This window comes from Pectinophora gossypiella, chromosome 7 (assembly GCF_024362695.1).
Source record: "Pectinophora gossypiella chromosome 7, ilPecGoss1.1, whole genome shotgun sequence".
Lineage (NCBI taxonomy): Eukaryota > Metazoa > Arthropoda > Insecta > Lepidoptera > Gelechiidae > Pectinophora > Pectinophora gossypiella.
In genome coordinates, this window is record NC_065410.1 from 13,052,346 (window position 1) to 13,066,407 (window position 14,062).

At 38.9% G+C, this 14,062-nt stretch overlaps 2 protein-coding genes and 1 long non-coding RNA gene across 4 annotated transcripts; 2 read left to right on the forward strand and 1 right to left on the reverse strand.

Moving 5' to 3' along the window:
* Window positions 1-476: 476 nt before the first annotated feature.
* On the reverse strand, window positions 477-7,013 carry LOC126368365 (leucine-rich PPR motif-containing protein, mitochondrial). Its single transcript, XM_050012292.1, has 9 exons — window positions 6,756-7,013; window positions 6,423-6,610; window positions 5,732-5,930; window positions 5,096-5,414; window positions 3,254-4,813; window positions 2,935-3,171; window positions 2,442-2,588; window positions 1,362-2,091; window positions 477-1,285 (listed from the first exon to the last, which is right to left on the reverse strand). The coding sequence occupies exons 1-9, from the start codon at window positions 6,884-6,886 to the stop codon at window positions 858-860; spliced, it is 3,939 nt and encodes a 1,312-aa protein (XP_049868249.1). The 5' UTR covers window positions 6,887-7,013; the 3' UTR covers window positions 477-857.
* A 374-nt stretch (window positions 7,014-7,387) lies between these two features.
* On the forward strand, window positions 7,388-9,448 carry LOC126368453 (malate dehydrogenase, cytoplasmic). Of its 2 annotated transcripts, none has more exons than XM_050012456.1 (2): window positions 7,388-7,564; window positions 8,152-9,448. In XM_050012456.1, the coding sequence occupies exons 1-2, from the start codon at window positions 7,562-7,564 to the stop codon at window positions 9,142-9,144; spliced, it is 996 nt and encodes a 331-aa protein (XP_049868413.1). In that variant the 5' UTR covers window positions 7,388-7,561; the 3' UTR covers window positions 9,145-9,448. The 2 variants fall into 2 exon arrangements, with proteins under 2 accessions (XP_049868413.1, XP_049868412.1); XM_050012455.1 differs by lacking the exon at window positions 7,388-7,564 and adding an exon at window positions 7,789-7,938.
* Window positions 9,449-12,584: 3,136 nt separating this feature from the next.
* LOC126368533 (uncharacterized) lies at window positions 12,585-14,062 on the forward strand. Its single transcript, XR_007566597.1, has 3 exons — window positions 12,585-12,945; window positions 13,431-13,561; window positions 13,689-14,062. It is a non-coding gene; the product is annotated as an uncharacterized LOC126368533 (long non-coding RNA).

The following is a 14,062-nucleotide window of genomic DNA, read 5'->3' on the forward strand; positions in this document are numbered from 1 at the left end:
CCATTGGGAAGAAAGAGAGCTGTGATAGTTTGATCGTCACTCTAAAATATTATCCGTCTATTCTATACAAGGTCTTTGGTTTTCGGGTAGTAATCTGTTATTTTCCGAGAGTTAGCCGATCGCTCTATAATGGATGCACCCAATATATATTTTTTTCGATGCTTCTTCTTTTTTTTTAATACAAGTGCAATTACCACATCAACCTCCTAGAAAAAAGTCGTGTTACTAAAGCTCTCGTGCGCGCATCATGGCGAGACGGTTAATTTGTCGTAAGAGGTCAATAAGAGTTAAATAAATCTACTCGCAATTAAGTTGCTCGTAACTACCCTTACCTTACCATAACCATAGAATGAACAATGACTATAAGATTACTCAGGATTTCTCCGTATAGTGATGTAACCAATATGAGGTTGATTTTTCTTAATGGGACCAAGATCTAACATAAAATCTAGTTTAACTAGAAAAAAAAAACACCATATTAACTAATAATTTAATGAACTAATATTAATAACTACGTATTGGTACAATTAGATTCAGCAGTCAAAACGCTTCAAATTCGATTTTAGTTGAATACTTTGCAAACTTTACCCTATTCGTTAAAAATATTTGGTAAACTGGGCTGATTGATACCTGTATACCAGGTACGGTTTTAAACGGCATAAATGGATGTGTCAGGACGCACACGGAGAATCTGGATTTCTTTATAAACAGTTAAAAAATACTTATTTACATTAGTACCATAAATAAAACTGCCGGTCGCTAAGAAATAATATAGAATACATAATTCCAACTACACAAAGCATACTGCTAATCAAAATGCAAGACACTTTATCACACTTAGTACGCTAATTAAGAGTTCAGACTACATTGACCTCTTTGCCTTCAGCCTTGGCAGCATCTTGCAGTCTCTTCAGGCAGTTTTTGTTGAAACTATTCGCCGTAACTCCAAGTTTTTTAGCTTGCTCATACACTTTGATAGCTTCACTCGTTTTTGAATTCGTTAGGTACAAGTTGATGAGTCTGGAAAACGCATTTCCTAATGAACCTTCGGATATTTTTTGATTGGATTTGAGTGCATTGATCAATGTTTCTATGAGTTGCGGGTCGTTCTTGGTGTGCGCCTCTTGTAGCAGTCTTCTGAAGACGAGAACGTTAGCCTTGCTCAGCCACAGCTTCCATAGTGACTCTGCCTCCTGGTTCTTTCCTGCCAGCACGTATTCCATCCAGAGAAGGTTTGCTGGCATCAGTTGTCCTCTTGAAGCAGCTAATTCAGCTACTTTGTGACCTGAAAAAAATTACCCCATTGTTACATAAATTATTAAAGCAATTCAGAAAAAAAACATGATCAGGATAATACATACATTTTTGTATCAAATCATTATTGTTTATGATAGAAGCCAAGGCATTGCTTCTGGGGAACTTTTTGAGTGCAATTTCCAAGTCGTTCTCTGTGTTGGCGGCGTTGACTGCCTCGTACAGGTTATCTATGTGCTGCGAGCCCGCGCCGCGCGTGAATATTGCCAGCGTCAACTTGTCGTCATATGTCACCTCTCGCCGCATGTTTTCGTTTATATATTTCCCCAGTTGTTGGATCTTCTCCACATTTCCCTCCTGAGCCAGATTCTTAAGCATGAATTTTATAACACTCGCCTTCGGTATTACTCCTTCTTCTATGGATCTAACGGCGATATCCATTGCTTGTGATGCTTTACCATTTTTCACCAGTTCTTCGATGTTTTCTGAAACTATCTTCTTCGTGGGTTTTGCAGGTTGTTTAGGGGTGACAATCTTTTGAACGACTTCATTTTTGGACTTGGATGACTTTTGGGGTGCAATACTTTTGGGGTCTTCAGGCATAGCAAAGGGAACTTCACGATTCTTGGATTTCAAATGTTTTCCGAGGTAAATGAGGAATTGATCACTAGGGACCTCTCCCTCTTCCTGTAGTAAGGTCCAAAGGCCAAGAGCTTTGTCTGTTTGTTCCGCCTGGCAATATGTGACGAGCAGGTGATAGAAGATATGTGACCGGTCAATGTGATTGAGTTCTTTTGTCGCTTCGAGCAAGCCTTCCAAATGCTCAGATTTGCCTTCCTGTAAGGAGACAAGCATTAGTATTTATTAATTTTGAAAGCTTTTACAAATAACAAGCGTAACAGGTTTTCTAGTCAAATAAAAACTACAACTAATAGAGCTTTTTAATTCCGTCTGTTCAAACATCTATAAAACACTTATCATATTCACAACAATCTGTTCTCTTTTAGAGTAGATCTCCAAAAGCGGAGAGGACATGAGCGAGATGTGCAGGGTTCGACCAATCATCGCGAGGAGTGACAGAGCGTCTTTTCTCGCTCTATTTCACACTACGATTCCGCGCGTTTCCGCTCGTTTTCTCTCCTCTCTGAAGCCCACCCTTAGAGTTCTGCTACAAGAAGCAGTTGTACCTCAACGTATCTCTGGCAGGCGTCGTCGAGGCGCCGCTGCCGCGTCTGCATGCCCGGCGTCTCGAGGATGCGGCGCGCCTGCCGAAGCCGGCCGCACTCCACGAACGCCAGCACCAGGTCATGCAGGATGTTCACCTCACCGTGGATCTGAGGACAATCGAGATTGGGTGAAAAAAAGAAACAAAAAAAGCCAGAGCTCTTTCGCTCTCTGTGATTGGAGTTCATTGATTAACACAAGTCTTGTGACGTGGTGATCTTGAAGACCTATAGTAACATATTATACATCAATATTGTAAACAGTAACCAAGAGAAATATTAAATTATTTAATGTGAAATTTGAAATGTTACTAGCTAATATTTTACTATTTAAAAAAAGTTGAGAACTTGTATAAAAATTATATGCCAAAACTTTACAAAATAGATACATTCTTTTGAAGGAATCCTAATATTTAAGAATTAAAGTCTCAACTCCCAATGTGTACTAAAAACGTACCTGTGTGCTCATATCGGCGACCCACTGCAGTCTAGTTGCGTCTTCTTTCATGATAAGTTGCTTCATGAGCTCGCCTTTCCACGGAGTGCTTCGGTACAACTTGCAACAGTTCTCGAACTCCTTTAAGGCGCCTTCGATGTCGTCTTTCAAAATGTGCACCTTGATCGACGGACCCAGAAGCACATTCGACGGTTCTACGTAGTTGTTCTCTATTAATACCTTCGTTAACTCTTTTACCTGTTGGATACGTTAGGATGTTAATAGAGCAATAACTTAGTTATGGATATTTCGTATGTGATATTTTGTTGTTTTTACTTACTGCGCCATCTTCCTTGGCTTCAGCCAAACTGTTCAGTATCTGCCAGCATTTAGAGTTAAACAGGAAATTGTTGTTATCGTCTTCGACTTTAGGTTTGTTTTCCTTGAAATATGCAACAGCCTCGTCGTATTTCTGCGCCCTCACTAACGCATAAGCCATCTCTACCCTCTTGAACTTATTCAATACAAATGACGGGTCTTTCTCCTTTATTTCTGCTTCAATTTGTTTAGCCTTATCAACATCATTATTCACACAGTAAAATTCAAATAACTGTGCCAAAGTTGCAACTGATAGTTCAAAGTTGGAAGCTTTCAGTTCAGGTAAGAAACTGTTAACTTTTTCAAGATTGTTCTCTTTAATATAAGCAGACAATAGCTGTTTTTGAATGCGGTTTACATTGTTACTGCCCTTGCTTTTAGCTTGGGCGAGTAATTGTTCCAAGCTACCAGTAGTTCGAGGCTGTAACGGGATACGACGCTGACTTTCGAGAGGAACGGGTTCCAAATCAGCCGAAGTCAACTTGGATAACAGTTCAGACAGACCCGTCGTCATGTCTTTGCCGAGGTATTGTTCGATCGCCTCAGCAGCTTCTGTACTTATCCTCATCCCTTTAGCATAGAAGGCATTCAAGAGTTTCTCACATAAATCAGGTTTGCTTAAATTTTTAACCGCAGATTTTACAAGTCGGCCAATTTCGTCAGAGCTGTCAGTGCTATGTGCCTCATCAGTGGTGGAGTCCTCTTCAGTTTGTATTGTTTGGGATGGACTGCTGATTACATGAACTATAGTAGCGAACGAATCAATGTCTCTGGTTTGCCCCAATGAATTTAAAAGTGGTCTCCACAATATTTGGAACTGACCGCGGGGTCGGTACTGCACGGCTACCTCAGCCGCTTTCTTTGTTTTTCCAGCATCCAAAAGGTCAATTATGACGTTTCTAGCTGTGTGGATTGCGGGAACACTGGCTATTTGGAGTTTGACAATTACATTATCTGGATTGTCCTTCTTTATCAGATATGGTATGATGTAATCTCTGAGAGCCTCGCCGGTGGGCGAGCAGCCGCTCTTGACCATGTCGCGGACAATTTGCAGGAGACCTTCCTCATCTCCCTCCTTCCCTTTCCGAGCCAGCAACGGCCAGAAGTAATGCTGACGAATTTCCATCCCCTCTTTCTGTAACTCCTGGAATAACTTCAGGGCTAATTCTACATTGCCCATTTGCAGAGCTCCTTCAGTGGCGATGAAGAAAGCGCCGGGCACTAGACCTTCCTGTTTCAATTCATTGCATGTTTTTATAAAACTATCTGCAGGTCTGTTTAGTCTCAACAGCTGTTTGATGAAGAATGCGCCTTTAAATAGCGTTTCATCGAAGTTAGGCGACTTAGGCATTGTCTTCATGATTTTCTTAGCTGTTTCTTCGTGACCCTTATTTAGAAGTCTCAAAATGACATTGCAGACATCTTGATTGTACCCTGCGCCCTTCAGGAGGTGAGGGAAGAGTTTCTCTACTTTGTCACCATGTCCTCCCAGAGCCATCTGTTCGATGATGTCCAAGATATCCTGAGGAAAACCTTAAGTTAACATCATGTGAAACTCAAGAACCCTAGAACATGCATAATATGATGTTGTGTTCATCACCAATATTTACTTCAACTAACCACAAGCAATCATTATTAAGTAAAATATAATATTTTTCTTGCAGCTATTTTTCCTCGGCTATACAGGTTGTAATTAGCTGCAATAGTTTTAGGCGGATGAGACAATTGTTATGTAAGAATGGACAATAATAAGCGTATTATAGTACCTACTGAATAAAAATACTTTTGCATTAAAAAATCTTACCTTATCAGTCATGTATGCATCTTTCTCAGTTGCTGTTTTGATGACATTCTCTACACCGTCAATGTCTCCTTGTTTGGCATACCCACAAGCTAGCAATGTATAGGTACGGTTTGTAGGTTGGAGTCCAGCTCCGGACATGGTTTCAAGGACTGCTTTAGCTCCATTGGTGTCACCATGGAACGCATGGCCCATGACTAAGGCATTCAGAACAGGTTCAGATACCGGGAAGTTGAGTTCCCTCATTTTTTCTAGGACCTTTGTTGCGCCTTCTACATCGCCCTCTTGGCAGTATCGCCACATGAGCCTCTGATATGTGACCCTGGTAGAAAGTTGACATTTGAAAGGTAGTTTGTAGTAAGAATTTATTTTTATACTATTGTAGGGAAAAGATTGAGTAGCACTATGTCCCTCACCTATGTATTTCCTGTTTCTATTCTATACTCTTGACTCAAAACTCAGTGTTAAGATGAACCGTCAGGGCTTGAAAACGGTTAAGGATATGCTTTCAAGCACTGCTGTATATTGATGAATGATCAGCTCTAGAATAATCTATTCATTATCTCTATTCATGGGACCATGTTCCTACAAAATGCCAGGTAAGGTAACAAAACAAATAAAATAAAAATGTACACCAACCTGTTAGGCTGCAGTCCTTTAAGTTCCAGCTCTTCCAGGAACTTTGCTGGGGAGAATGGATGTTCATTCTCCAGGTACACCCTGAGCAGCGCATTGTAATGAGAGATGTCCATAGGGACACCTCTCTCTGTGAGCACATTCCATATTTTCTGTACCAATAGTGTTCTCTGTTCTGGTAATTCTTCGGGAACCAATTCTCCTATAATTGTATTAAAATTATGCTATGAATTTGTTGAAACATGTAAGGCTCAGCAAATATCATAATAATTTATGTCCTTTCCAGAACAATACGCAGACCTGTACATATTATTTAAGTAGAAGAAATAACCTTTTGAATTGTAGTATTAGAACATACATACATAAACTCACGCCCGTAATCCCTAATGGGGTGGGCAGAGCCACAAGTAATCAAAGACAACTTGCAGCCACTGTTGATACGAAGTCCAAAGATGGATATGATGAACCTTATGGTGATAAGGGATCAGCCTATCGCCCATAACATTAGTCCATCATGTTAGAGGACACAATCCCTCTGTCGGTTTTTACAACATGCCCGGGAAGAGAAGCAGCTGAACGTGTTCTATGTTTTTTATATGCTCCCAGAACAGCATAGAAGCAAAGCAGCATAGTAGTATTAGAATACTAGAAGTATTGTAGTATTAGTGCTAGAGCACTAATAACATTTTCTTACCGCAACATCTGATAACTAGGAGGGATTGTGAGCTTGTAATGTCATTTTTAGCTTTTATTTCATCAAAGACTTCATCAATGTCCCGTTTTGTGATCCGTCCAAACCTTCGTACTTCTGCATCCAATTTCTGCAGCAGTGGTTCTAAGCTTTCTTTCTTTTTTGATGTTGCATAGTCTCTCAGTACGACACTGAAATGAATGTAAGTAAGCATTGCATTGTAAATATTCAAAGACATTTCCACCAATAAATAACCTTAACCTAACCCTGCAAGGAATGGCCAAATTAACAGATTATAAACATGGGCTTAGAAACTATATAAATATAGACACTTACTTATTAGCAGCGCATAAAGCCTTCGGGTTCACTAGCAAATTCGCTTCTGCGGTCTTTGCAGAATTTAGTATCAAAGTTCTGGCTGCTCCAGTGAAATATCGCACAAACTTCGTAGATCTTAGCAACGACATTATTCAAACCCACTGTTCTACAGTATTAGCATTTATTTATAAACGAAAACTCTTGGAACATCACAATTTCGAAGTTGCTGAAAATGTCCCGATTTTCTGAAGGAACTAAAGTTTGAGGTTATCTTATTATGTCACTTTTAAGGTCGCTTTACATGGAACGGCGCGGCACTGTAAAAATATAATAAAAAAAACAATTATATGATAAGAAATATTTACATGTGATTTGAAATGTACGTACGTATAAGTACCATAAAATTATTTTCTAACCATATTTCTAAATATTTATTTTTAAATCATTATTAAATCTCATATTGAAAAGTAAAATGGAACGTTAAGAACTTGCTAAGGCTAATGGTGCTCCATTGGTGCTTCATGACATGAGCCTACATTGCGAATTTAGGCTAGGTACCTCTTTCTAAATTATGAAATAAGAACGAGACACAATGAGTTCGCCAGCGAATATTCGCATGAATATTTCCATATCGCAACCATATCGGCATTCGCCATTCGTCGGCGCGCGCCGAGCCGCCGAGTATTTTAATCAGAAAAAAGCAGGAAGGGGCAAAGGCTGTGTACTAAGAAGTGATTATTAATAGGAATAGATACGTTTAGATAGTGATAACAGCATCTCTTGTCCAGTTTCTATTCTTTGAGTTAACATATCGGACGTACATAATGGTAAGCTAGCTCTATAAAAACCTTATTCTCCAGTGACATTGGCTTGACCTTTCGAAGGAATATTTTTGCTTCTATAGGGCTCCGATAAGAATCTCTTTAGAAATGAATTCTATCATACAATCTATTTAGAACAAATATTCACTTTTTGATTAACTTGCCGGGTAAAAAGACTCGCACTTGTAATCAAATCAAAGTGGGGTTATGTTTTTTATCAAGAAGTGTAAATGATAAACACGATAGAATGTGCCATTCACTTAAACCGGATTTATTCCATGCTAAGCGCTTTATAGTAAAACATGGCATGTTTTTGCTGTGGCTCACCGAAGTTAGCTGATAACGAGATCACAGCTGTTGTAACTGCTCCTATAACCATGGTAACTAAGCAGTTTAGAATACTTTCTTAATATTTCTCATTTGTTTTAAATAATATTTATGACGATTCATTGACGATCAAATAGGATATTTTTCAAATAAAATTGCTGTTGCGGAATTTTAGCAAAATGTTTTTGGAGGTTTAAGTATATTGTTGTGTAACTTATTATATTTATTAGATTTAAGCAGTTTTAATTAATTTTGTATTTTTTCAGGCTGCACCAATCAAAGTCGTAATCACCGGAGCGGCGGGACAGATCGCCTACTCCCTGCTGTACCAGATCGCTTCTGGTGCTGTGTTTGGCCCTGAGCAGCCCGTGTACCTGCACCTTCTTGATATCGCTCCAATGATGGGCGTCCTGGAAGGCGTTGTCATGGAGCTGGCGGACTGCGCCCTGCCACTTCTTGCTGGAGTCCTCCCCACTGCCAAACCAGAGGAAGCATTCAAGGATGTTGCTGCGGCTTTCCTTGTCGGTGCTATGCCCAGGAAAGAGGGCATGGAGAGGAAAGACTTACTCTCTGCCAATGTACGCATCTTCAAAGAACAAGGCCAGGCCCTAGACAAAGTTGCACGCAAGGATGTCAAAATTCTTGTTGTTGGCAACCCTGCTAACACAAATGCATTGATTTGCTCGAAATATGCTCCCTCAATCCCTAAGGAGAACTTCACAGCTATGACCCGCCTTGACCAAAACCGTGCTCAGGCACAACTGGCAGCTAAATTGGGTGTTCCAGTTCAGGATGTTAAGAATGTGATCATTTGGGGTAACCATTCTTCTACCCAGTTTCCTGATGCAGCAAATGCCGTTGTTAAGGTTGGAGGTGACTGGAAGCCTGTCCCAGCAGTGGTTAATGATGATGATTACCTGAAGACCACTTTCGTCACTACCGTTCAGAAGCGCGGCGCCGCCGTTATTGCCGCGAGGAAACTTTCTTCTGCCTTATCTGCAGCTAAGGCTGCTGCTGACCACATGAGGGACTGGTTCCAGGGTACTGGTGACCGCTGGGTGAGCATGGGTGTTGTGTCCGACGGTTCCTACGGTACCCCCCGCGAAGTTGTTTTCTCCTTCCCTTGCACAGTCTCCAATGGAAAGTGGAAGATTGTTGAGGGCCTGACCATCTCCGATTTCGCCCGCCAGATGCTTGACAACACTGGCAAAGAGCTGGCTGAAGAGAAACAGGATGCCATGGATGTATGCAAGGATTGACTGAGTAATCTTTAAGATGAATTGTAATATTAAAGTAGCATTAAATTAGGTATAGGCACTTGTTGGAGATATTTTTTGGCAATAAAAACACAAAGAAATGTTGTTAATGAAATAGTTATTCACTATTTATAGAGATTATGTAAAGTTCCATGGCTGGGTCATAAGGGCAACCAGTGCATAGATAATAAAATATTACTTGCTTTTATAATTTGTTATCATGCAACATTCTACATATTTGCTTTAATTTTATGCTATACATATTTTGTTACCACAAAAATATATTTTACCTACTACTTAATTAAAATTATCTTTTTATTTGCTTCTGACGTAGTTCTTATCGTTTGCCATTGTTTATGATAACGATAACGCAGTAAATTATCGCGCTGTTATTAAGACATAATTGGTCTATCATTGGTCTACTGCTTTATGATCTTAAAACGGTGGTTATTCCTGAACAGTCCAATTATAATCTTCGACATAAAATAATTGAATGTGTCACCCTGCTTTTCGAAGAGAGAGTTATGTGTCGCATAACTTTATGCTAGTATAGTTAAAAGTTGATACTCTGAGTATCACGCCCGTAATCCCTATCGGGGTGGCTAAATCCACAAGTTGTCAGGAGACAACTTGTAACTATACTAAAAAAAAAGTTGAAGCCCCAAGATTGGTGAAATTTTAGCTGATTGAATAGAGTAAGCAATTACGTATAGAACGGACACTCCATCTCGCACCGATTTGTATAATCCGCGTCAGTGGCGAGCTAGATTTAACTTTCCGCCACTAGGTCTTTAGTTCTAAAAGGCGGTAAGCCGTTAAAAGGTAAGTATAGTTATAATATGTAGAAATCATTATACAATTTCAATAAAGGGGAGCCCTCGAGCGGACTTAGGTAAGTGCGGTGTGAACACCCGTAAGCGAGACGTCCGCGCGTTACCTATTGTATCGAGATTGTTAGGATCGGCGTGGGGCGTTGATGGTACGTTGATGCACTGTATGAACACTCCAGACGTCAACACTCAGCTAGCATATTGGTAGCACATTCGTTGGTACAGCTTTCGCGATAGCATCGCCGTGTACGTAGCGCGCGACTCGAGGATCCAAATGATCACTACTGTTAAAGAGTAAGGAAGCGTCTCGCTCGACACACGGTAAGAATGAGTTTTTTGTAGTGTCCGGTTGGTGACCGGAGTGTGCTAATGGTGAGACGACATATACATAAAGCTCGGGATGACAAACGCAATATGATTTTTCTTTAATTTCCCTGCCCAGCAGTGAAGTATAAGAACAAGCAAGCATGTCATAAAGTCTAATAAGATAATAAGTATTTGCAACGTAGATAATGAGCTGGTAACAGTGTTTTTTCACTGTCGGAACACTCCAGACACTTCATACAAATAACCTCGTTTTACACAGACACCACACATTGACGTTATCGCATACGCGCATCTGTGTTTGTGAAGTCTGACGCCATACGATTGAAGACTAAACTATGTCCGGGGGGCGTTTGAGGTAAACCTAACTCAAGACACTGGAGCGGAGAGTTGCCGTTCTATACGTAGTATTATTCCTTATTCTATGCTGCGGGTTTGTAGGGTGTAGTTTTGCCCACCCCAAAATGACGTGTGCGTCAAGATAGCGGCCTCAAAAAAAAATTTGTACCCAGTAAGTACCAGAGTATGTTTTCGTGACGGTCTTAATTGCACGATGTAATCATATATCAATGTCCACCTCATTATCATCTTGATGCTTTTAATTAATGTTAATAGCATTGAAGTCTTCATTAAATCTTTATGGGTGGTTGTAAACAATGATCAATATTGATCAGTCTACGCGGAGTATCTAGGTACAGGTTATATGATCTGTGGTACAGGCAAGTTGCCAATGTTTAGACTATTTCAGTCTGTTACGATAGTAACTAGTAACAACGAAATCGAACGAAAACAATTTCACAAAATATTAAATTATACAACATACATAAACAACCTATATACGTTCCACTGCTGGGCACAGGCCTCTCCTCAATCAACCGGAGGGGGTATGGAGCATATTCCACCACGCAAACACGCACCACGCATTAAATTATGCAATTACATGAATTTGTTTTCGAATCCATTGGATCATAAATGATTATCACGCGGTCAGCGGCGAAGGAAACCATCGTGAGGAATCCCACATTCCCGAGAAATGCATTTTTTCGGAGGTACTCGTATGTATTGGACCGGTTTTCCCTTCGCGGGTTGGAAGGTCAGACAAGCAGTCGCTTCTGTAAAAAACCGGACCTGTCAAATCTTCAGGTTAGGTAAGCGGACCCTGTGAAAATCGGAATAACGGTAGGGAGATGATTTATTATGCAATCTATACTACATGTATTCCACGAAGCGAAGCGCCCGTTCTTCGTTCGGATAGAATATGAAGCAGGAGTATAAACTCCACCATCAATAATTAGGCAACCATATCTGTTAGTGTTAGAGTCAGCGAATAATAAGTACATTAGAGGTTAGACCATATACATAACATAAACAGCCTATATACGTGCTACTGCTGGACACAGGCCTCCCCTCGATTAACCAGAGGGCGTATGGAGTATGCTATGCGGCGCTATTCTGGTGCGGGTTGCTGGCGGTGTTTGGACTACTTTTCGGTAAACTTAAACCGGTAGTAAGTACACTTTGACGTTAGACCTACCTAACTAAATTCCCTCATTGAGGAGGTGAGTTTCAGAGCAACAGAAGAAGGTATACATAATATATAACAATATCATTAGGATACCTACATGTTCTATGTTACCTACTTATAAGTAACATAGATATATATATAACTGATGTTTGCATTATATTGACTTGCTCTGGTGCTCAGAAACTCGCCGTACGAGTGATAATCTAAGATGTAACTAATTAGCAAGCATAATTATGTACTTATCACGTCTTTAATTAAATTAGTTCGATAATTAAAATAACTAGTTGCACCTTGTTGCAATATGTAGGTAATACCTCTCATACATTTCGACATGATTTGTAGGTAGGTTTAAATTACGTAACAGACTCACTCTCGTATTCCCAATCAGGGTGAGCAGAATTTTCTTGGTGTTTAACTCGATGGAAATGGGATATGAATTTGATTTCATATAGATAAAACTAATAAGATATTAAGTTTATGATATCGAGTAGATAAAATTAGTAGACTTTAAAGTACATTAATGGGTACTTTGGCTGAAAAACTAACTTCATACGGTATTATCATTAGATAATGTAATTTTGTAAGTGTCTATTTGGAAATAATAAATATAAGGTATCATTCCTGTCTTTCCTAGTTAGTGTAATGTAATGAAAATTGAAAGGTACCGGCAAAATCGATGGCTACTGGCAAAGACCATAGAGATAGGAAATTATATGGAGGCGCCCTGTTCTACTATATAAACATCATCTTATACAAATATGAGTAGTTTATGAAACAGGTCGTCAATAATCGTTTTGTCTCTTTTTTACTAGTACAAAATTTCATTTGGTAAAAGAGATAAATATATATTTGTTATTTCTAGTTATGGCAACATTTTGTGATGACGTCACAACAGCTGTAGGTGCGTGCCATTTTTCGCCATTTTATGCGCTGTGTTTTGTGGTACTTCTGCTGTCAAGTAGCTGTTTATGAGATCGTATTTTGTGTTTTGCGGATAAATTACGAGGATTTGATTTGCTAAATCGAAGTTGAAGTTGAAAAAAGTGTTATTCAACATGTCCGTGTATTGTATTGTACAGTGTGGAGTCAGAAAGGACAGAATTAACCGTATTTGTCACTTCATAGGTTAGTACCCCGTATTCATTGAATAATACAAACAATCCTATAGATTTTGATGTTACAACGCAACTGAGCCATGAATTTGCATTAAACCTTTATATATTTTGAGTAATTGTCATACTACAAACCGTATTTTTCTTTGTTTTCCAATATCTTTAATCGTCATAGTCAAATTAGTGTTGCGCCAATAATACTGGCTAAGAATACTAGTTATTACTTTTACGTTAACAGGTTTCCAAGAAATAAAAGCTTGAGAAGACGATGGTTAGAGAGAGGCTGTTGGTGTTTAAATTTATATTTAAATTTCAGCCTAGCTTGCATCATCTCACTACTGGCTAGATAGATAACATATTTGTATCATGTTATCACAACATGTTTATAATATCTATCATTCAACTACATATTATTATGTACTTAATATACTTAGTCTGTAACTATTATATGTCGAAACAATTATTATATAAATAAATGAATGTTATCTTTCATTTCAGGCCATCTTTCAATCCAAAATTGTCTACTGGATTTACTGAAACAGGTGATATTGGAAAACTAATCCACAGCTGCAACGTCGTCTGTGCTGCCATTGCCCGTACGTCTGTCTCATAAGTCAGTACATGAAAAGGTATTTATCAAATAATTTTATATTTTTAACATGATATAGTATAATTCAACCAGGTACACAATGCACTTAAATCAGATATATTTTAGTACATACACTGTTTTAACATTATTATTAAACTTTATTTCAGTCTGTTCAAGAAGACGCGATGAAAAAATTAAAAGATAGCCAATTTGAAGAATATTATGGAAGATCTGCAGAATAAAAATCAAATAATAAAGGGCAAAGTGTATTGATGGAAGAATTGGCAGGACCGCAAGACTTTTTGAAAAGGCAGGTAAACAAATTTCAAGGTTTACCTTTGCCAAAGAAGTATTCCCAAGAAATAAGAAAGTTTGCTTTAACTTTACATTTTCTTTCTCCGAAAGCGTATAATAATTATATATGCAATGTGACAGGGTGTCACAAAGACAATTTCTAAACAAATTGACACTGTTTAGATTTGTATTTATTGTAAATATAATGTAGTTACATAATAAATAATGTGTGAAATGAATACTTGCT

What these genes read in the sequence shown, in the direction of transcription:
- LOC126368365 (XM_050012292.1), bottom strand. Translation starts at nt 6,886, where the DNA reads ATGTCGTTGCTAAGATCTACGAAGTTTGTGCGATATTTCACTGGAGCA. An exon ending in AAAGGACTGCAGCCTAACAG is followed by an intron (nt 5,415 to 5,731) that starts GTTGGTGTACAT and finishes ACTTTCTACCAG; the next exon opens with GGTCACATATCAGAGGCTCA. An exon ending in AAGCCAAGGAAGATGGCGCA is followed by an intron (nt 3,172 to 3,253) that starts GTAAGTAAAAAC and finishes CGTATCCAACAG; the next exon opens with GTAAAAGAGTTAACGAAGGT.
- LOC126368453 (XM_050012455.1), top strand. Translation starts at nt 7,861, where the DNA reads ATGGCATGTTTTTGCTGTGGCTCACCGAAGTTAGCTGATAACGAGATC. An exon ending in TAACTGCTCCTATAACCATG is followed by an intron (nt 7,939 to 8,151) that starts GTAACTAAGCAG and finishes GTATTTTTTCAG; the next exon opens with GCTGCACCAATCAAAGTCGT.